Here is a 25,333-nt window from a genome sequence, read left to right on the forward strand (position 1 = left end):
AAATGCCGATATTAGTCAGTTCCTACAAGAAACAAGGGTACCTTCATATATTGTCCCCATGAAACCATATCTGTGACTGATGAGCATATATTCTTCAAGCACAGGGGCAGGGTCCCCATGGTCAGATATGCATGGAGAATGGAGGCCTATTCTCAATACAGAGATATGAGAGGGTACTGGAGACCTATTCTCAATACAGAGACAAGCTTGTGCACATCAGACCTGTCCTCAGTGGGGAGACAGAAATGGTTACTGAGGAACTATTCCATACCAAGATGGAAATGGTGAGACAGGAATGTGGGCTGTCATGCTATTCCAATAATCATGGAATAATGAGACAAGCAATGAGACAAACAATGCCACTGGAGTGGCCCAGAATCTAAGTGGGTGACATACACAAGTATTTGAGGATACTTTATACTAGAATCCTAAAGGTGAGAAAAACATGGGACGCATTCTCTACAACAATCCCCGTTTTGAGACAAGCATGGATATTGTGGAGCTAATCTGTACCAACAACCTGAGTGGTAAAACAAGCATCTCAGTTGGGGACCTTTAATTTACTTAATACAAATAACAAAGCACCTGCTCCCATCTTGCGTCCAGTTACCACAGTGACCTCATATTTATAGCGACCCATCTTGCCACACAGGGGGATTCTGGTCACTCGCTGCAAATCCATTCGATCCAACTTTCGGCAGATTAATACGACGATGATATAGACAAACAGGATGATACTGACAGCAATCATCACTACTGGATTTGTTGACAGGTCTAAATTCTGAAAATAGTTTAATTAAAGATATCATTAATATATCCTCAAGCCTCAGCAAACCAGGAGTTTCAGTTTAACCATTGTCGGATCAAAGAATATATCTGACCCCTCTCCCTGGATGTTGTATTTGAATAATGTCTGAATCACCATCCTAAGTCTTATCTTTGTAACAATCAATACAAATGTATATATACTTCATATTCTGTGTTCAAATTGCATTCAAAACCTCTAGCCTACAGCATTTAAACAAAAATACAAATCTAATATATTTTGTTGAAGATAAAGACATTCAAAACATTTGATGATGATACAATAGAGACCATGAAATGCTATTTTAACAACAATCAACAAGTCAAGGTTTTGACCAGAGGTTACAGCTACGAGAAGTGAACGCACCACCAAGTCTACGATGTTTATAGCGCCAGGTGGGACAAGCATACTACTGCCGAACGATGTCAGGTGGTTGCATCGGCATGAAGTACGGGTGGTGATTGATTCATCCATCGCCTGGCAGCCACTGTTGTCCCAGTCAATGTCCTCCGTGTTGAAAAACTGGCAGCTGGATAGGTAGATGGCAATGGAGATGTTGATGTCGTGATAGGCATCATCGTTGTACACACTGAGGGTGTAGTGGCTGTTCCTCTTGAAGGAACTGGAAGAAAGAGAGTCAGAGGTTCATAAACACCACTATATAAAACTGGACAGGTTTCTTACTGTAACTGTACTGCATTGCTTCTACAATGGTCAGAGATTAATAAACACTGCAGCAACTCTTTCTGAACACACCAGTACCTCTCTACATGGGTACTGTCACAAGTCAACCACACATTACTTGTACAATGGTATTGTTACCATCGAAACTAATAAACCAGTTTACTACACAATGTATATGGAGTAAAGCAGTAAAAATGTCAACAATTTCAGCCAATTTCAGTGTTTCAAAAGAATGGGTTACTAAGAATTTGACACACGCCTTGCTTCAGACTGGTGTGTTTTAGTTGGCCACTAATGTGTGCCAGGCATGAACAATAAAGGAGCAGGGGCCCTTATGAGCAGCTAATTTTACATGGACCCCCAAACCTCATTCCACCTGTAACACTTCAATATACTTAAACACTACATAACAAGAACAGACACTACAGAACAAGAACAGGAACAGACACTACATAACAAAAACAGGAACACTACATAACAAGAACAGAAGACACTACATAACAAGAACAGACACTACATAACAAGAACAGACACTACAGAACAAGAACAGGAACACTACATAACAAAAACAGGAACACTACATAACAAGAACAAACACTACATAACAAGAACAGACACTACATAACAAGAACAACAGAACACAACAAGAACAGGACACTACAGAACAAGAACAGAACACTACATAACAAGAACAGGACACACTACATAACAAGAACACTAACAGGAACACTACATAACAAGAACAAACACTACATAACAAGAACAGACACTACATAACAAGAACAGGAACACTACATAACAAGAACAGGAACACTACATAACAAGAACAGGAACACTACATAACAAGAACAGACACTACATAACAAGAACAGGAACACTACATAACAGGAACACTAAGAACACTAACAGACTACAAACAAGAACAGGAACACTACATAACAAGAACAGACACTACATATAACAAGAACAGACACTACATAACAAGAACAGACACTACATAACAAGAACAGAACACTACATAACAAGAACAGACACTACATAACAAGAACAGGGAACACTACATAACAAGAACACTACAACAAGAACAGACACTAACATAACAAGAACTAGAACAAGAACAGACACTACATAACAAGAACAGACACTACATAACAAACAAGAACAGAACACTACATAACAAGAACAGACACTACATAACAAGAACAGAAGACTACATAACAAGAACAGGAACACTACATAACAAGAACAGGAACACTACATAACAAAAAGGAACACTACATAACAAGAACAGGAACACTACATAACAAGAACAGACACTACATAACAAGAACAGACACACTAACAAGAAACAGACACTACATAACAAGAACAGACACTACATAACAAGAACATAACAAGAAACAGGAACAGGAACACTACATAACAAAAACAGGAACACTACATAACAAGAACAAACACTACATAACAAGAACAAACACTACATAACAAGAACAGACACTACATAACAAGAACAGGAACACTACATAACAAGAACAGACACTACATAACAAGAACAGAAACACTACATAACAAGAACAGACACTACATAACAAGAACAGGAACACTACATAACAAGAACAGACACTACATAACAAGAACAGACTACACATAACAAGAACAGAACACTACACTAACAAGACTACAGACACTACATAACAAAAGAGGAACACTACATAACAAGAACAGACACTACATAACAAGAACAGAACACTACATAACAAGAACAGGAACACTACATAACAAGAACACTACATAACAAGAACAGACACTACATAACAAGAACACAACACTACATAACAAGAACAGACACAAGAACAGAACTACATAACAAGAACAGACACACATAACAGGAATAACAACAACATAACAAGAACACTACATAACAAGAACAGACACTAACACTACTACATAACAAGAACAGAACACTACATAACATAACAGAACACTACATAACAAGAACAGACACTACATAACAAGAACAGACTACAAGAAACACTACAGACACAACATAACATAACAGACAGACACTACATAACAAGAACAGACACTACATACAAAACAACAGACACTACATAACAAGAACAGACACTGCATAACAACAGACACTACAAGAACAAGACACAGACACTGCATAACAAGAACAGACACATAACAAGACAACAAGAACAGACAGACACTACATAACAAGAACACTACATAACAAGAACATAACACATAACAACAAGTAACAGACACTACATAACAAGAACAGACACTGCATAACAGGAACAGGAACACTACATAACAAGAACAGACACTACATAACAAGAACAGACACTACATAACAACAGAACACAACAAGAACACTACATACCAAGAACAGACACAACATAATAAGAAGAGCAGACACAACATAAGAAGAACAGACACTACATAATAACAGAAGAGCAGGCACTTAACACAACAGAACAGACTACACTACATAACAGGAACAGACACTACATAGCAAGAACACTACATAACAAGAACACTACATAACAAAAACAGACACAACATACCAAGAACAGACAGTACATAACAGGAACAGACACTACATAACAGGAACAGACACTACATAACAAGAACCGTAACTACATAACAAGAACACTACATACCAAGAACAGACACAACATAACAAGAACCGACACTACATAACAAGGCTGACTGACTGAGTTTAGCAATATTCCAGCAACATCACGGCAGGGGACACCAGAAATGGGCTTCACACATTGTGCCCATGTGGGGATTCGAACCCGGGTTTTCGGCGTGACAAGTCAACGCTTTAACCATTAGGCTACCCTTCCGCCCCTCATAACAAGAACACAACATAACAAGAACACAACATAACAAGAACACAACATAACAAGAACAGACACTAAAGAACCATCCTCGATAATCTCCAGGGTATACGTTACGATCACTCTCCACTATACCCTGGATGCATCCACGGCTTGGGGTGATGATTTTATTACCTCCCTTGGCTGGCTCCGCATTCTCACAGTAGCCAATCAGCTAAGCCACCGTTACAACCGAGCTTGCCAGTGTCAACAAAGATTGCGGTCGCAGTTGCAAAGGTTTGTTCGCAGTGCCACTCAGATTTTGGGGGAAATAATAAAGACAAATTCACAGATCCGAAACTTTAAAAAGAATATATGAAAGAACTCCTTCTACTTCTTTCAGAGTACCTCTGCATCAATTGTGTTGCCAAGTTTAAACGGTTAGATAATTTAAGACGCGAAAGTGAGTAGTGATTGGTACGCTCAACTTCCCAGCGTAGGCACCTGACTGGATAAAAAGCCAGCAAAGGGAGGTAATAAAATCATCGCCCCAAGCTGTGGATGCATCCAGGGTATAGTGGAGAGTGATCGTAACGTATACCCTGGAGATTATCGAGGATGCTACAGAACAAGAACAGGAACACTACAGAACAAGAACACAACATAACAAGAACAGACACTACATAACAGGAACACAACATAACAAGAACAGACACTACAGAACAAGAACAGGAACACTACAGAACGAGAACACTACATACCAAGAACATACACTACATACCAAGAACAGTAACACTACATAACAAGAACAGGAACACTAAAGGTATTTAGACTTACTCTGATGTTATGAAGAATGTGTATTTGCGATGATCAACCTTGTCAGCCATATCTGATGTAGAGATCAGCTTGTAGTCAGTATATGTGCTCTGGGTTGGGAGGTAGTTGTCCCCCAGATACACCTTCAGAGACCCCTGGGGCACCACCCCTTCCTCCTCCTCAGTGGCATTGGCCACAACTTCCATCCTCACCTGGATGTGGAGCCCTGAGGCTCCGTCAGCTCCAGTGGAGACGTCAAAGTTGACACGTTTAGCTTTGGAGCGTTTGACAGTGTCTTTGGTGTAGTCAAGGTTAGCTAATGGTTTGTAATGGATGCTGTCGGACAGACTGCTGTTTTCAGCTGACTGTGTCTTGTTGCTCTGGACAATGTTTTCATACATGACCATATTAATGTATTTGGATTCTGGTAGTCCTTGCAGTGGGATGGGTTTTCCATTGTTGAACTTGAAGCTAAGGGAGGGAACTCTTGAGTTGACTGTCATGTTGTTGATGTAACCCCATGTGAAGGGGTTCTTTGACAACACAAACATAATCTGGAAGATTTCTTCTTCTTCTCCAATGATTCCATTAAACAGATTTGCTGGTAGATGAAATTCACATCCTTCTAGCTCAAGCGTGGACCAAATTTCCTTGACCTTTGATCTCTGGCCATGAACCTCGATACCACCAAGGTTGATCTTCATTGAATGCTGCTTCCACATCGTTGTCATGAGAATGGTGGTCATGATCTGTTCTGCGATTTCAAAGGCACTTGGGATGACAGTTCTCCTATGTTTGACATCTGTGGCCGTGAAGGTTGGACTGTGGGAAGACATGACTTGTTCCAAGGTGGAGCTGATCTCAGGTCGCAGGTCAATGAAATTTCTGTAGAAGTCCTGGACTGGATACGTCTCCCATCCAGACACAGCATCAGGGTTGTACACGCCGAGATTCACAGCCTCGATCAGGTTGGAGATGGTTGCGAGGAGATGATGTGGCACAAAGTCCTCCTGGTTACGTCCCTGGAAGGCGTTGGCTTGTAGTACATTTGTAATGTTCTTCAGAGATTCAACAATCACAAGGTGACAAGATTCTGTCTGGTATTCATCAAAGTATTTCTGAAAAATAAACAACCAGGTCATTTCCTCTATCACAATTGTCTACATTATTAAAGAATAATATTACACCTTTACACTCACTTCAGTGAAGCAAAGTTTGGGGGATCACAGAATAAGGATGATGACATTGCTTGCTGACTTGCTCTGACAAGTGGAGTATTGATACAAGACAATGGCACTGGTCTTGTCAGGATGACAAGCTCAAGAAAACACTGTCATAATAATCCTGCACCCTAAGATTTTAACATCTTACATGTAATTACCAAAAGTGGACATTTAAAAAAAGGAATTTCTACCAATCTTCAGTATTTTTTGTTGTGAAGTAGAATTGCGCTTTCCAAAACGATGCATATTTCGCACATGATCGATTTGTCTGTTTTGGGAAATTATTTGTAATCATGTTACTTGTTCTAAAACTGATAATGTTTACTGTAGTCAGTCGACAGGATCTGATGGTCACTTTGTGTGTTGCAGTAAATAATAAACTAGCAGTAGGAAGGCAGCTTGTAGGAAAGGCAATCTCAAGTCAGAGTCATCTGATCTCACCACCATTTCAGTTTACACTAATAGCAAGCATTCAGTTCTAAGCATCTGATTCCTATCTGTAACAGCCACACAGGAACTACAATCTATATTGGTATCCACAGTGTGCTGCTACAGCCAGTAATGGATGCCACTCACCGTCAGCAGCTGGAGCAGGTAGGCTACCTGCTGCACGTCCTCCAGGATGGTGACGGGGATTGCAATTAATGTCATGGTGATGGCGTCCCGGATGGTGGCCCTCTTCTCCTTGGACAAGAGGCTGGGCATAACATCTGACTCATGGTTGAGCTCCTGACTCAGGGCTATGACGTAAGGCAGAAGTAGTGATGGCTTGTTCTGTTTGATCAGGGCTGGCAGCATAGACTGAGCCTGCTTGAATATGTAGTCGGTCATATTGGCCGGGGTCTTCACAGTGAGAATGCTGCAGAGAGATGTGGTTACAGACAATGGGGAGGTAAGAGAAGGTAGACAAACTGTATATTATATATATATCAGTCCCTGAATCCCAAAACTACTCATGTCACAACTCAACTTCAGCATTATCATGCATTTATCAAGAACACTGACACTGCCCAGGCTGATCCAGGTATGGTACAAAACAAGGATACAACTCTCCTATAATAAGCAGTTCGAAGGTAAAACTTCCTTGTAGTTCGATTACCTTTACATTTAACTGTACTAAATTGAATTAGAAACTGAAAAACATGGAAATATAAACATTTTCTGAATAACATGTGTTGATGTACACTGCTGAACAATTGACATGAAAACCTCATGTTAAAAACATTGATCATCATCATATGTGAACTATATGCCAGGTTGCTATCAGGTGCCTCATGTCATGAACTGTACAATCAACCTGGAGGCAAAAACAAAATGCCCAGTAGGAACCATTGAAACCAATTACACGAATATCGTTGCCGCAATCAGTTATAGAGACATAGTTACCCTGCTGATGTTGATGCATAAGCCCCAGCATTGTCCATGACCTGCACCTCCAAGGTCACCTTGTCTGACCCTGGAAAGGAGGCCAGGTGAAAGGTCGGCTCCCTGTTGATGCCATAGTACACCTGAAATGACTCCGCTGTGCCTGTGCTGCTGGTCCCAGTGGCTATCACCTTGTAGAAGAGCTGGGCTGTGTTGTCATTGTCTGACCAGCCTGAACAACTGACCTTCACCTTCTGAAGGGTCTGGACAGTTGTTGGCGTGACTGTGCAGCTCCCTCCAGATGGAGCCTGGTTTACATGGAGCTTCAAACTGCTGGATCCTGCCTTACTGATTAATGGAAAGGCTTTGCTGACATTAGCCGTGTGATTAGATCCCACTGGAATTACTCCTTGTTTGATCACAAGGTTGGGCCCATGGAGTGACGTCAATATGAGTGAGTCATTCAGAGGATGAGTTTCTCCATCCACCTCAAGAGTCCAGGTGAAGTTGGTGTCTGTCTTGCAGTTTGAACACTGTGAGGAGAGTACCACCTGTTGATTGGCATTGATGGAACCAGTCTGGGAACAACTGAGACACTTGATGGTCAAGGAAGGCACTGTCTCCGGGACAACAGTGATCTGGAACAGGAAGAAACATTCATAACTTGTCCAAACATTACAAAGCATCAGCAATAATAAGGATTGTTATCAAGTTGAGAAAATGTCTTTTGTATCTTGAACTATACCATATGTTGGCAATAGAAAGATGAAACTGTCAACAGGATGGTACCTTTGAACAAACTGAACTTGAAACATTATTTAAACATTTCTACAAAATCTTCCTTCTTTTAAACAAGCGGTATACAGAGCAGTCGGTGTAGTCAGACTTACCACATTCCTTCCATCTAAACCAACACTCCTACAACAAGGTTGGGCATATTGACATATTTATTCAGCAGTTTCAACATCGTTGCAAAGATATTCAATTTCAAGATTGGCACTATAAGATTAGTAATTCACACTTCCTGGGTGCCTACTCTGAGGTGAAATCATTGTTAACTCCTGAGAAATACTTATCCTCACTTGCTGACAAACACGATTTGAGATGAATTCTATGTAAGTTTCGTTGTCTTTCACATACCAGGGGTAAGTTAAATACAGTAGAATACTTTTATAACGAACACGGATATAACGAACTGACAGCTATAGCGAACTGTTTTAAAAGTCCCGAATAAACCTTATATTATCATATAAACAAGTGAATAGCGAACTACGGATATAACGAACTAATTTCAGTGGTCCCTTGGAGTTCGTCATAAAGGTATTTTACTGTATTCAACAGTATCGGTTTGATAAAACTGCCGAGAGAAGAATGTTAGTATGCACTACTTTGTAAGTGCGTATTACAGCAAATTGAGTATGAGTATCATTTGCTGCTTATCTGTCCCTATTATTCTGAAAGCCGCAAGAAGATTATTCCATCCTACTATCATGTTAACCCATCACATGCTAAATATTATCAGTTGTTGACATCAATGACGAGGATCACATCCTAGCTTTAAGTATCTACCTGAAACAAAACTTGCCAGTCTGAGTATATCGACTCTACAGTACTCAATCTTCCACATTGTACACCACTGTGCACTGTATTTCTGTATATTCAATGTACTTTAGGCCATGTGGCCTCCATACTGAATAAATTGTCATTGTCATTACTCCTACGACAAGCATTACTCCTATGACAAGCATTACTCCTACGACAAGCATTACTCCTACAACAAACATTACTCCTACAACAAACCATTACTCCTACAAGAGTGTACAGGATAAGAAACAGGTATACCATCTGTGATGTATTTGCTGATCTCCCAGATGTAGCATCTGTCACTGTCAGTTCCAGAGTGTATTCTCCAGAAGAAAAGCTGGTCAGAAAGTTGGAGTCCTCTCTTGGGTTAAAGGGGCATGGTTCTGATGTATTCTGGAATGAAACAGTGTCTGGAATACAGCTTCCACTAAATCACTACACAGTACAGAGATTGTGACATCCATCTTGAGTGTATTCATTCACAGATACTATGACTAGTGTAGCAAGCCAAACCATAAGGAACCTTTGCTGAGGTGAAACTTTAACCTGGATGAAATCTTTCACAGTGAAACTCAGACCTAGATGGAATTTTTCACAACTGAACTTTTACTTGTAGCCTTTCACAGAGAAAACTTTGACAGAAAGAGCATCTTGAAACCTTTAGCAGGGAAAGGTTGACCTTGCTTTCAAACATCTTTTGGACATTAACCTTGATGGAACCTGTGACTTTGCCCAAGTGAAAACTTTCAAAATAAAATGTTGTGTGAGCTTAAACCTTTTCAAAGGTAAACACTGGTATAGGTCAGACCTTCCTGGGGTATACTTCAGACTAGGTTGCCTGTTTTCACGAGGAACCCTCAGGCGAGTTCAAACTTTAGCAACCCAAACCAGCCTCCCTCAATACTTATGCAACATCAATAATCTGTAATCTCCATCTTCAAGAGGAGAGATTGTGATCTTGATTCATTTGGTCAAGGAGTGAGTTGGGCCTGCTACAGAATAAAGTGACAAATAGTCTTTCGTGAAGCAAAAGTTAAACATTTAACACATGGGCTTAAGTCATTAGACTGGCACCCAAGCTCTCTCATGTGAAAACAAAGTTTATTACCCACGTGGTCAATGTATGGGTAGTTGCATACTAATCTTGTACATCACACGAGTGTCATATCGTGTTCACCTGTGTCGTAACGACTTGACCTGAGATTCTAACAATTTGATTGAATAACCAATCACCTCTCACTCAGGTCACGTTGGGACAGAACTACTTGTTCATTCATGAGAAACACGTGAATTCATTCATTCTACAACTTATATGCATTGTGGGAATGTAAACATTGTGAATGTTGCCGTATTGCTGTTTAACTGTGAGTTGAACTGAGACATTTTATCTATTGAAAACATAAACACAATGTTTCCACCAGTGATGTTAGCCGAGTCAAGCAACTGCAAACCAAGAAACGGGGTCCTAGTGGAGTAGTTTACTGTAGGAGGCTGTACGGGGCGATGGCAACTGACATTCAGCGTGACGTCGGTTACCAAGGGGGCAGACAAGAATGGCTTAGTGACGTCAATACAGTGAGATGTCATGCAAAAAGTGTACTACAGAACAAAATTCTTCCGCAACCTCTTTATGAAACCGGTTTCGGTTTGAAACCATAACAATAACAAAACTATGCTATTTTGTCAATTTAATGCATGTAAGACGTGGGTAATAAATAAAATACCACACTCAGTCTCATTACATATGAATTATATGAAAATCGTGACCTGCCTATGGTTTCTGACCTCATTTTCGCTCGGTCAGATACCATAGAAAGGACACTCGTTTCATATAATTCGTATGTAATGAGACCTCGTGTAGTATTCTCTATGTAGTGTTACTCACACTGTTGCAGGTCCAGTTACAACTGAGTGCTGTTGCATCCATGTCAGGGTCCAGGGAGTCCAGGCAGCTGATGTTCAAGTCTGTATCCTGCGACACCACACGGACACTTCCTCCAGCAATCACAGCAATCAGTTCAGATGACACTACCGTAAAGTTCACATTCACAGTCTCATACACAAATGTGTCCAGATATGAGGTATTGAACACTACACAGTAAGATCCCACAGGCAATGTATTGGCTTGTACATGGAGAGTGGGACTGTTTGTGCTGCCAAGTTCAATCTTTTCAGTAAGTTGAGAGCAGCTGGAAGCCCTGAACACCTGCCACTCATGTTTAGACTGGTACTCTGTACAGTTACTGGAGTTTATGGCCACAGCCAGGTCCAGGCTTTGCGACCGAAGGATCTTGTCCGGCAGTGTACTGATGAATGCTACTTTGGGCAGCTCACAGTCCAAGACATGGATGTAGAACTGCTTTGTCTTTTCATCGTGGCTGACATCATTGTTGACAGTGACAGTAAGAACATATAGTCCCGATGATGGAAACGTCCTCTGGAGCTTCTTGTCCACAGTTTTATTCACATAACTGTCATTGAACACCCAAGTTATTTACATCAAGAAGGTTAGCACCCTTTACCTCAAAGTAAATGGTCTGGTTCACAAAATTATACTTGCTGTCTGATTTCACCACCAGGTCTGTGATGTTGACTTTTCCTTGGGATTTGACTGTACAGTTTATTTGTTTTGAGCTGACATTATTTTCAGCAAACAACTCGATATGATAGTATCCCTCATGTTCAAAGTCTAGAGTTAGGTCTTCACCTTTTGCAGTTGATGTACTTCCATCGGGTGATGAATGGACCCAGGAATATGTAACATCTGTTCCATGGGTCATCAACGCTGTGATTGTTGTTTCTTCACCTGTCACCTTGGATTCGCATGTATCAAATCTGAGTCCTGAGATTGGGTCTTGAACAGTTATCTCCTTAGAATCCACAGCAAAGCTTACATTGTTGTACACATAAACCTTTACAACATAAATACCCGAACTGTTGAAAAATTTGTCAAACGTATCTGCATCTGTGTGGCACTGTTCTTCATTGATGGTCCAATTGTACCTATAGATTCCTGCTGGAGTTGTACCGGCATTGAACCAGATGGCTGTGGCAGTCTTGATGACACTTTTGTTGACGGTGATACTGACAGATAACACTTTCTCCTCTACATAGATCGCCATCGTGTCTGTGTCACTGTTGAGGCGGTTGGATGCATTGACTGACAGAGCATACTCTCCTGTATGGACAAACTTGTGAGTCAGGCTGACCTCATTGTTGACAACAGTTGTTCTCGGACCACTGAGGTTCCAGGTCAAGCTTAGGCTGCTTCCAGACTTTCGGGTAATATCAAACACAGCCTCTGAACCACGAGCTACATATTGTGTAGCACTCTGGATTTGAATATCAGTAACCATCTCTTCAACGTAGATTATGCTTCCACTGTTTCTACCCTCAGGCTCCAGTTTAGAAGTGGCATTGACGCTGACTTCATACTGCCCAACTGCATCAAAGAGGTGAGTCATTGTGCCTGTCATGCTGCCTTGTAATTCAGCTGAGGATCCAATTTTGACCGTCCAGTGGTACACAAGATTTTCACCCTCTGTCACCTCAGCAGTGAAAACAGTGCTTGTGTTCACGCTTATAGCGTTTGAATCAAATCTGATTTGCAGACCTTTTATTCTTTCCATCACTTCAATTTCAGTATAGGTTGCTAAATAATTGAGTGAGTTGTTGGCATACAGACTGATATTGTAGAGTCCAGCTTCAGTGAAGTGTTTGTCATTGCAGTGCCCTGCCATTGATTTCCCAGCAGCTTCACACGTATCGGTTGACGACTTCACCATCCAGTGGTACGCCACATTCAAGTCAGTGTTGCTCTGTGCTGTGAAGTTGACACCTTCATTTGTGGCAGCATATCGTCCTTGAAACAAGTTTTGTGAGATGTTCAGACTAGTAATTTCCTGAAGGACATAAATGTTCATAGATTTACTTTTGCTTGACACTTCATTCACTGCTGTGACAGAGAATGAATGTTTCTTTGACTGTTGAAAATGGCAGACAAACACTGGCCCTTCGTTCGTCACGATATTATGACCATCACCACAAGACCATGTGAAGGTCACGTTGGTGCCTTTGGTGTAATTAGCTGTGAACTGTACATGTGTACCAACCTCCACCTCAAAGTCACTTTCCTCGGTGGATGTATTCCAGGCCAGAGTCAAAGATTTAATTTCATCCTGAGTAACAATATCCATGCACGCTGTTTTATCACTGACCAGATTGGAAGCATTGACACAGACGTTATAAGTACTGACATTATGGAATCTGTGGGAGGAATCAGTGGTCCAGTCTCCTCCATAACTATAATTGTATGATACAGCAGTTGCATTGGCAGCAATAGCACTCATGGTAACGTCTTTGGATGTACTTTGGTATTTCACCATCCGACAAGATGAGCAAGTCAGTGTTAGGTTGATGACTCTGAACTGGGCTTGCAGTACTATGTTAGCTGTGTCAGAACTCACATGGTTGGATGCATTGACTTTGATATGATATGACCCTGCATGTTGTAGCTCCACGACACACGACCACTGATTACACATTGCTGTTTGATCTGTGTTAACAGTCCACACGTAACTTATATCAGATCCTGTGCTGACTGATGTGGTGATATTGTCCATAGTCGTCTCCCCGGGTGTTACGCCTATAGTTGCTTGAGGAGCTATGGTCAGGTTCGTAATCTCTTCCTGTATACACAAATTCCTCACAAACTTTTCTCCCTTTGAAGAAATTGATACTTCATAGGAGCCATTTTCCTCATAGAGAATGGTGACATTGAGCAAACCTTTGCCATTTACTTCCGTACCATTACCGAAGCGCCATGTATAGTTTAGTCCTGCTGGGTTGATGTTGATTGCTACTGCAGCAAGAACATCAGGTCTTTTGAAGGCAAGCATCTGTTTGGCAGGATGTCCAGCAGGAATAATGTTTCATCATCAATAACATATGCTGTAAGTTCCTCCCTTGACAAGTCACAGCTGGTGAGATCATTATATGCTATCACAGAGGTGTTGTAAATCCCCGGTCTGCTGAAGTTGATAAGAAATGTTGAATTGGTTTGGTTTATTCTTCCCGAGCCATTGTCTGGATCCATGCTGTAGCGAACGTCTGTGCCTTCCGCTATCGATGCTGTAAAGTTGACAGTGTTGTTGATGTGAACTGGCCCATTGTACTGAAACTTGAGACCAGTGACACACTGTTGAATGTAGGCCATGACGTAAGTGTAAAATGAACTGGCTAAGTTGCTAGCACTAACACTGATGTTGTAAGTACCTGGCACATGGATCTTATGTTTATATAAGCTGTTGAGCACCTCGGACTCAATACGGACCTCGTCTCCAGGAAAGCTCCAGTTGTAATACATTTTGCTGTCGAGCATGACACTGTCTCCGCTGATTGGTACAGCCGATACCTTGAAGTCTATTTCCTGTCCCACCCTGGCATATTGTGGTACGGCCCTTGCCGTTGCCGACACTGCTGCTAAGGCATATAGCGAAGCAGAATTGGAAACATTCTTGTACACATCCTGAACAACGACACGTACTGTGTAGTGTTTTTCTTTGGGGTATGTGTACTCGATGGCTTCATTCAGCTTATTGCCAGAAGTAACAAGGTTTACATGTTTCTTCTCCTTGCCATCACCAAAATCAACAATGATCTCAATGTCGGTGTTGTTATTTACATGACTTGTTACTCTCAGTACAAAACTTTCATTAATAACTACTCCTGCTGGCACCAAAACTTTCAGATCTGTAACGTTGGCAGCCTGTTTGACATGGACACCAAGTCCTGCAGTGTCGGAATGGGTGCCGCATGTCATGTTGACAGTAACCCTATGGAATCCAGTAGATTTAAATGTTAGCGACCGGTTGCTGTTACGAGTCCCGGACTCCTCTGTGCCATTCACTAGGAAGGTGTAGGTGCTGTCTGAGCTGCCCTGTGTGTACATCACCTGGAAGAACGTGGGGACGTCAGGCTTAATGAACGGCTGACATGGATCGGCGCATCCACTTGGTGTCTGGCAGCTCTCGTGACAAAGCTGAAGTCCCTGTATCGGCATACATGGACCAAGGGAGACGGAATATGTCTTCTCCACAGTACTCACTTTGTTTGATACCTTCAGTCTTAGTTCTGCTGGAGCAGTAAATGTGTGCTGTATGAAAGTGAATGGTTTCACAAGGGACGTATCGTTGGTTAAACACTTCACCGATGAGTTGTCCACACTAGGAGGGCAGGTTTCAGTCAGGGTCATATTATTGGTGACATTCACGCCCCCAATTGTCCATTCATATATCAGATGGGACCCACTGGTAACTTTGGCAACCAGAGTGGCAATGTCATTGAGCTCGACTTGTATGTTACCGGAGACAAGACGTGGATTCACCCACACAATCTGGCCGACCTCTTCTACTGCTGTCACATTGCATGTCTGAATAGTGCCACTGCTCTGTACCTTGTACTGGAAGGTGTACAAACCAATCTCAGGTAGCGAAGCCAGTTGGGATGGGAGTGGGACTGTCTCTGTTTTGGAGTAGAAGGCATTGATCATGCACAGTTGATGTTCATCGGGACTGATGGATGTTGGGATATCACTATTTTCACCCGTCACAGTTGGTACTGAGTACAGGAGATGACTCCACTGAGATTCGGTGTCCGTAATGCACTTGATGGGGCGTTTATTTCCCTGATACAACACACCAATGAAATCCCCAGGTTGAACTCTAATGCTGGCCTTCACTTTGTAAAGGAGAGGGCTAAGTTTGGGGATTTGTGCTGATGTGTGGCCGACACTTGTATAGACCGGTGTGCGGCCAGTGACGATAGGGTTCCTGCCACATGTGATGCTTCCGGAGTGGGCACCGCTGCAGCTGCAGGCTTGACTTTGAGTGATACATTCATTAAACAAGTAGCACATATTGCCGCTGGAACAGCCTGATGGTCGTCCGATGCAGCTGTTGGTTTTATTGTCGCAGGAAAAGAACTGGTTCCCTCCACAACCTGAAAAGATAAACAATCTTGTCACATTGTAGGCAACAATTCCACAACAGTGTGTGTAACAGTTTATGTTACAATGTATGTAACAATCCTACAACAGCACATGTAACAAACTATGCAACATTTAAAGAACTGTGCATGAAACAGTGTATATAACAGTTTAGGTAACAATGTATTAACCATCCTACTGTATATAACAGTTTAAGAAACAATGTATTAACCATCCTACAGTGTATATAACAGATTAGGTAACAATGTATTAACCATCCTACAGTGTATATAACAGTTTAGGTAACAATGTATTAACCATCCTACTGTATATAACAGTTTAGGTAACAATGTATTAACCATCCTCTAGTGTATATAACAGTTTAGGTAACAATGTATTAACCATCCTACAGTGTATATAACTGTTTAGGTAACGATGTATTAACCATCCTACTGTATATAACAGTTTAGGTAACAATGTATTAATCATCCTACAGTGTATATAACAGATTAGGTAACAATGTATTAACCATCCTACAGTGTATATAACAGATTAGGTAACAATGTATTAACCATCCTACAGTGTATATAACTGTTTAGGTTACAATGTATTAACCATCCTACTGTATATAACAGTTTAGGTAACAATGTATTAACAAACCTACAGTGTATATAACAGAATAGGTAACAATGTATTAACCATCCTACAGTGTTTATAACAGTTTATGTTACAATGTATTAACCATCCTACAGTGTGTATAACAGTTACAATGCATGTAACAATCCTAGAACAATGTATGAAACAATGTAACCATCCTATAGCCGTGTACATGATAGTGCAAGTAAACGTCCTATGATATTGTATGTAGCATGAATGTGATAGTGTAAACATCCCTTAACAATGTAACAGTTTTGTATCAGCATATGTAACTAGGTGCCTTGACATACACCTCATCAATCCCTTTAAGTGACACAACACCCCAATCAGACCCACCCTAGAGGTACAATGCATCAATGGACCTCAACCTGGTGACACAACACCGCCTTCGGGCTCAGGGGAACATAAACAAACATCGAGGGTACATCAACCCATGGGCCCCGAGGGACCAGTGAACAATGTATTTATCTTACCGAACACCTCAATGGTAATTTTGAACTGCTTGAAGCATGGGTATCGAATCATAGCATGGAGCACCAGACGACAAGAGTTATCTCCCTTCCATTAATTTGCATTGGCAAAACTTCGATAATTTCCGTACATCATACGTGATTCAATGTTATTCGAGATAAAGAATTACTACTACGAAGTGCCAGCGGGATACATAGAAAATGTTACTCGCTTATAAGCGGGGTACACTGAAAATAATAGAAGAACGCTCAGCCAATCAGAAAACGACATTTATGTGTGAGGCAAGAAAATACGTCAATTGACCTCAACATGGTGACACAACACCCCAATCAGACCCACCCGGGATTTACAATACATCAATGGACCTCAACCTGGTGACACAACACCCCAATCAGACCCACCCGGGATTTACAATACATCAATGGACCTCAACCTGGTGACACAACACCCCAATCAGACCCACCCGGGAGGTACAATACGTCAATGGACCTCAACCTGGTGACACAACACCCCAATCAGACCCACCCGGGAGGTACAATACGTCAATGGACCTCAACCTGGTGACACAACACCCCAATCAGACCCACCCGGGAGGTACAATACGTTAATGGACCTCAACCTGGTGACACAACACCCCAATCAGACCCACCCGGGAGGTACAATACATCAATGGACCTCAACATGGTGACACAACACCCCAATCAGACCCACCCGGGAGGTACAATAAGTCAATGGATCTCAACCTGGTGACACAACACCCCAATCAGACCCACCCGGGAGGTAAAATACATCAATGGACCTCAACATGGTGACACAACACCCCAATCAGACCCACCCGGAGGTACAATGCGTTAATGGACCTCAACATGGTGACACAACACCCCCAATCAGACCCACCCGGGAGGTACAATACATCAATGGACCTCAACATGGTGACACAACACCCCAATTAGACCCACCCGGGAGGTACAATACGTCAATGGACCTCAACCTGGTGACACAACACCCCAATCAGACCCACCCGGGAGGTACAATACATCAATGGACCTCAACATGGTGACACAACACCCCATTCAGACCCATCCGGGAGGTACAATACGTCAATGGACCTCAACATGGTGACACAACACCCCAATCAGACCCACCCGGGATTTACAATACATCAATGGACCTCAACATGGTGACACAACACCCCAATCAGACCCACCCGGGAGGTACAATACATCAATGGACCTCAACATGGTGACACAACACCCCAATCAGACCCCACCCGGAGGTACAATACATCAATGGACCTCAACATGGTGACACAACACCCCAATCAGACCCACCCGGGAGGTACAATACGTCAATGGACCTCAACCTGGTGACACAACACCCCAATCAGACCCACCCGGGAGGTACAATACATCAATGGACCTCAACATGGTGACACAACACCCCAATCAGACCCACCCGGGATTTACAATACATCAATGGACCTCAACATGGTGACACAACACCCCAATCAGACCCACCCGGGAGGTACAATACGTTAATGGACCTCAACATGGTGACACAACACCCCAATCAGACCCACCGGGAGGTACAATACGATCAATGGACCTCAACATGGTGACACAACACCCCATCAGACCCACCCGGGAGGTACAATACGTCAATGGACCTCAACCTGGTGACACAACACCCCAATCAGACCCACCCGGGAGGTACAATACATCAATGGACCTCAACATGGTGACACAACACCCCAATCAGACCCACCCGGGAGGTACAATACGTCAATGGACCTCAACCTGGTGACACAACACTGCCGTTAAGGCACAGGTATATAACTCACCTGGCTTGTTTTCAATGTCTGTTGTGCAGTTGGGGCGGTAGATGACCAACTTGATGAGGGTGTCAGCTGGCAGTGATTCAGCCCTGAAGGTGAACCAGAGAACCTTGCCACTCACAGTAAACCAGTGACCTGAAATAATATTGAAATACACTACACAAACCATTCCAGTGGGTGATGATCTTAAGACAGCAGTTCATTCATTATGATAGTGCGCCATACTGATTCAAAGGACAACCTGTGTGATGCAGGTCCCGGAAGTTTCAGCAAAACACATGAAGCATTGTTCCAATAGACCAAGGATCATTCTTAGGACTGACGCACTTTACAACAAATGAAGACATCTATTGACACAATGACAGACCTGGCATGTACATGAGGCTGTATGATAAGACGGCAGCATCGTTAGACGAGGCTAGCTCTGTTGTTGGCTGACCCACATCCTCCATCTCCAGACTACCAGCAATGTGTACCTCCGCGCTCACCACATCTGGAACACAGGAAATCTACATGTGCAGTGAAGAAAAGACAACGTTAAATATGGCTGATGGGAGGATGGGGGAAGTGGAACTGTCAGAAATATAGTGGAAGTAATTTAGGAAAACCAGTGAAGGAGTTATTGATTGAGTGAGTGAGGGAGAAACCAGAAATAGGCTACAGACATTGTTACCAATGGAGAATTGATCCCAGGTCAATCAAAATCAACACTGTACTCACGAGTCTACGGGAGATAACTCTCATTTGTGTTTTAATTCTTGCCAGGTGTGCTGTTTTCGTAATTGAATTGTAATAGTCAATTACCATGCTCAACATGACTGATTAGAAGCTGTATACCACTAATATGTGGTATTGCTGAGTTGAGTGACATCATTCAGTGCAATAGTGAAACAGAAGCCTTGTCAATTCTTTTATCAGGCATTCAGAAAACAAGTTACAGTTTTTAAGCAGGCCTAATTTCTTTCCATTTCAAGCAAACATAAAAGAAACCAAGACCTTGTACTTGGTCAGCTAATAAAAATGCCACAGAAAACCTTGCCATGAATTAAAATACAACAAGCATTGTCACTAAGGTGACATAATCCCCCGTCGCAAATTATCAAATCAAATTTAAAAGTAATGAAAGTGAAGGTCGGAGGTTTAAGATGAAGTTAAATGTCGACAAAAACATGACCAGTCAACCTCTCTTGATAACATGCTCTGTAGCTGTTCAAACACACAAATATTTTCAAGACTCACTTTGATCTTGACATGAATGTCATGGTGTATGAAATATGCAAAAGTAGTAATAAAGAAATTACTTATCAAAAAACATTCAAGAGAATTCTTGAAAGTCTATGAAGAAAATCCAGTGAACCGACTTCTTGAGATAGCTTGCTCATAATCTTAACATGCAGGTTAACATGCTGAAATCTTAAAGGTGTTGCTGTGACCTTGAAAAGTATGTGAAAGTCACCAAAATCGACTGGGCCCTGCGCCTTCCCTAGATAAAGCTTAGTGTCAAATATGAAGAAAATCCAGTGAATGGTTCTTGAGGTATCTCACTGACAAGCTTAACATGCAGGTTAACATGCTGAAATCTTCAAAGTGCCACTGTGACCTTGAAAATTACGTGATGGTCACCAAAATCGACTGGGCTCTGCACCTCCCCTACATGAAGATTGGTGTATGAAAAAAATCCAGTGAACGGTTCTTGAGATATCTCGTGCGTGAGTTTAGTTTTACGCCGCTTTTAGCAATATTCCAGCAATATCACGGCAGGGGACACCAGAGATGGGCTTCACACATTGTACCCATGTGGGGAATCGAACCCGGGGCTTCGGCGTGACGAGCGAACGCTTTAACCACTAGGCTACCCAACCGCCCCTTGAGATATCTCACTGACAAGGGTAAAACGTTAAAGCTCAATGAAGGTCAAGATCAGCAAACCTGACTGGGACATGTCTCATACTGTGATGAACCTAGGTACCAAATATGACAAGAATCTAGTCAACGGTTCTTAACATATTCCAATTTGTGCATACTGACGGACGGACAGAGCCTAATACTATATCCCCCGCTTCGTGCTAAACACGCGGCGGGGCATAAAAAGCTAGTGTACACAAACATGAACAATATTAAACATGGTGTCAAGTAATTCATGAGCACTATATAATGATCAGCTAATTCAAACACAATTACAGCATTATAGGCCGCACTGCAGATCCACTATGGCGATATCATGTGTGTGGACTATTGGTGATCAGTTAATGGCAGGTGGGATTGTAATTAGACAAGAGTTAACTCTGCTCACCGTTTGGGGTGTATTCACATATGAAGCTGTGTTTATCTAAACAGCCATAAGTGTCAATGATGTCATCATCTGAAAGGTAGCCACACTCCATCCTCAGACCATCTGTAGAGCCACGGAACAGGTTACCGGTTGTCCAGACATAGTTGTCCAGTGATGCCGATTTGTTCAGTCCGATCCAAGCCTCGCTGACAGACCTAAAACAGACATCCATATCAAATATGTCCCCCTTTTACAAAGAGATCCTAGTGCCAGTACTGTTGTAAGTGTAAGTTCAAGCATATGAATACAATGTATTGATTGCTGTACTCTAAGTTGATTGTTGTACAGTATATTGATTGCTGTACACTAAGTTGATTGTTGTACAGTATATTGATTGCTGTACTCTAAGTTGATTGTTGTACAGTATATTGATTGCTGTACACTAAGTTGATTGTTGTACAGTATATTGATTGCTGTACTCTAAGTTGATTGTTGTACAGTATATTGATTGCTGTACACTAAGTTGATTGTTGTACAGTATATTGATTGCTGTACTCTAAGTTGATTGTTGTACAGAATATTGATATATTGATTGCTGTACAAAATAGTGATGGCTGTACACTAAGTTGATAAGTTGATTGTTGTACAGTATATTGATTGCTGTACACTAAGTTGATTGTTGTACAGTATATTGATTGCTGTACACTAAGTTGATTGTTGTACAGTATATTGATTGCTGTACACTAAGTTGATTGTTGTACAATATATTGATTGCTGTACACTAAGTTGATATGTAATTTTTAGAGTAAAATTGATATTTTATACTTATCCTGACTCATGCTCTTTGCTTGTCTTCTTTCTTCTTAACATAGTGGAACACTTGTATCTCCTTAATTGAAGCTCCCTTCAATGTAAAATCACTAATTGGTACTCACCAAGAGTTGCCTCCCTTGCCCTTTGGCGGAACAGGTGTCGCCACCCTCTGGCCTCATGCTTCACTCTCTCCTGATTTTGCGAGCCCAACACTTGAATTTACAGGGAAATCCAAAGTGTTATGTGGGGAGGATGGAGGGAGCAACTTCATGAGTCAGGATAAGTATAAAATATCAATTTTACTCTAAAAATTACATATTTTCCTTATCCTGACTCATGCTCTTTTGTTTGTAGAATCCTACGGAAACGGAGGTGGGCAAAACAGAATACTTTGGATTTATAGAATTAGTGATTTATATAGATATAACTGTAATAACTCCCCACGGAACTTCATAAAGGCATAGACTTAGGATATTTCCTCTATTATAAGCCATAGGTTATATTTGCCATACTGGGGTATTTACAATAATAATATACTGTGATATTATCAAATAACAATATCAAAGCCACTCTGATAGAGAAGCTATACAACTGAACATAATCATCAGTAAAAGCTTAAGGGTGAGTAGACCTAAGCTAAGTATATACATAGTGCTAGAACTCCGTGAGAGTTATAAGCTAGATAATGCATGTATCAATTATGCATATTAATCTCGTAAGACTATGTGTTAACGCTACGAGGGACTGTCAACTGCTGTGCGAGGACCAAGGGACCGAAATGGTGAATACCTGAGACGCCCTCGGTGGTGATATCTCTCAGATAGTGATTAGCAAACACCATGTTAGATTTCCAAAAGCATCCTTCCATAATTGTATTCAATGAACAGTTACCGTAGGGCGAGAGTGGAAGCCAATGCCCTGATCTCATGGGGATTTGATGCTGTTGGAGGGTCCAGTCCTGCTGCCTTGTAGGCTGGCATGACAGTTCTTATCCATATAGATATGGTGGTACGAGAGACTTCTGTCTGAGTTGTTGCCGACAAGGAATGAATAATCGCTTGAGAAATCTTCACTTTGTTTTGGAACGTCAGAATAGATTTTGAGAGCTCTGACTGGGCATAGAGATAAGTCCAGTGTATCTTGAGATCCGAGAATCGAGGATAGTGCAGGGATATGGAATAACCTGTCTGGTTGACCTGGTAGTTGATTTTTGGCGATGAAATCCCATCTTAGTCCCAGGTGTGCTGTGTTTTGATTGTCATCAAACTGTATCCTCTCATAATCTAGTGCGAATTTCTGACATCCTGGCTGCTGTGGCTAGAGATAACAGGAAAAGCGCTTTCTGTGAGAGAAATTCAAAAGTTGTCGATTCCAACGGTTCATAAGCCTCACTTGTGAGGTGTTGTAGCACTATATTCAGATCCCAAGCTGGGGCGTGGAACTTCCGCTTTGGTCCTCCAATCGAAAGCACGTAGTAAGGCCAGTAACTCTGGAGTTTTAGTCAATTTGACACCCGCTCTCATAGTAATCACAGAACTAAGCTGCAAGATATGTTGACAATGTCGAGCCTTTTAAATGTTTGTTTTGCCGTAAGTAACACAAATAATCTGCCACTTGTGGATGAGTAGCATCTCTCGCTGTAAATCCCTTTATTTGCTGCGTAATTTTCAAAACTGTGCCACTTGTCGCCGCATTGCCACGCGGTAGAATTATGTAAGGCGTTGACCGCTTTTGTCACCCTGGTAGAATATCCTCTCTTGTTTAAACACATTTTAATACAGTCCATAATGCGAAGTTGGAATACTTCTGGGCTTCCGCACCTGTTTGGTGTGTGGATGTATTAATAGATTTGAGCTTTGGGTAGCTCTAGTGTTGGTTGACCGATTTCTTGAATTAGAATGGGAAACCACGCTCTGGCCGGCCAGTAGGGCGCACCAAAGTGAGTTGGAGGCTCTGTGTTTGTCTGATTTTCTGTAACACTTGAGGTATTATTGCTGGCGGCGGAAACGCTGCACGCATTGAGGCCTTCCCAGGATATGCTTAGAGCCGCCCGCTGCCCATGCTTGTGGGTCTGGGACTGGTGACACGTAATGTCGGTAGCTGATTGTTGAAGCGCAGTGGCTTAATAGATCTACTAGCGGCGCCCCTATTTGCTTGATTATCTGTGCAAATATTTCTGTATTGAGCATCCATTCTGTCGGTGACGGTTGATGTGGCCGAGAGAGAGCGCCTGCTAGTACATTCTTGGCTCCGGAATGTGACATGCTCTGACATGTAGGTTTAGATCGTGGATTAGATCGAACAGTTGAAAGCTTAAAGTCAATAGGTTCAGTGATCTCGCTGAGCCTTGTTTGTTCACATAGAACGCCACTGTCGAAGTTGTCGGTATGAATCATTAGCGCGATTCTGTAGAATGGTGCTCCAATGAAGTATGGCGCTGATTACAGCTTTCATCTCTAACATGTTTATATGGAGCTTGCTTTCTTGCTGATTCCATAACCCTGATGCCGTCCGGTTGGCGGTGATGAGCTCCCCAACCTTGGAGCCACGCGCCTACATATAGATGGGTTTTGAATTCTGCTCTGCTAAACAAATACCTTCGCAGACATTCGACCTCCTGGTCCACCATAGTAGATGAGGTCTGAGATGTTTCGTAGACTGAATGGTTGTAGGTCGCCGAGATGTGCATTGATGAAGACCTGTAACGGGCGAACTGTAATCTGCCTCTGACTGTCATGTCTTGGGCTGATGTGAGGAGACCCAACAAGCTCTGCCATTGTCGTAGTGGTAACGGAGAGAGTAGAGCTGGCGGAATGGTCTGTTGGATCTTGAGCCAACGGTCTTCTGGTACGACGATACGGTTGAGATTCGCGGATAAATCGAATGCCTAGGAACTGCAGATCTTGGCGATGGTACTAGGTCCGACTTGAGTAAGTTTACTAACCATCCTAGCTGTGTTAGTAGCTTTATGATGTAGTTTAACTGTAGTT

The 25,333-nt window shown here is 42.0% G+C and overlaps 1 protein-coding gene across 1 annotated transcript in view; it reads right to left on the minus strand.

Moving 5' to 3' along the window:
* Positions 1-21,738, minus strand: part of LOC124282131 (polycystin-1-like) — a 65,917-nt gene extending 44,179 nt beyond the window's left edge. Inside the window, 12 exon segments of the mRNA XM_046718105.1 lie at positions 586-781; positions 1,172-1,427; positions 5,161-6,257; positions 6,939-7,221; positions 7,749-8,365; positions 9,570-9,704; positions 11,197-11,800; positions 11,802-14,194; positions 14,197-16,310; positions 19,265-19,393; positions 19,626-19,751; positions 21,552-21,738. Of these exon segments, the coding sequence (XP_046574061.1) occupies positions 586-781; positions 1,172-1,427; positions 5,161-6,257; positions 6,939-7,221; positions 7,749-8,365; positions 9,570-9,704; positions 11,197-11,800; positions 11,802-14,194; positions 14,197-16,310; positions 19,265-19,393; positions 19,626-19,751; positions 21,552-21,642 (8,041 nt within the window). The 5' untranslated portion in view covers positions 21,643-21,738.
* Positions 21,739-25,333: the final 3,595 nt, after the last annotated feature.

The sequence above is a fragment of the Haliotis rubra genome, unplaced genomic scaffold (assembly GCF_003918875.1).
Source record: "Haliotis rubra isolate DU_JTF1 unplaced genomic scaffold, ASM391887v1 Scf293, whole genome shotgun sequence".
Lineage (NCBI taxonomy): Eukaryota > Metazoa > Mollusca > Gastropoda > Lepetellida > Haliotidae > Haliotis > Haliotis rubra.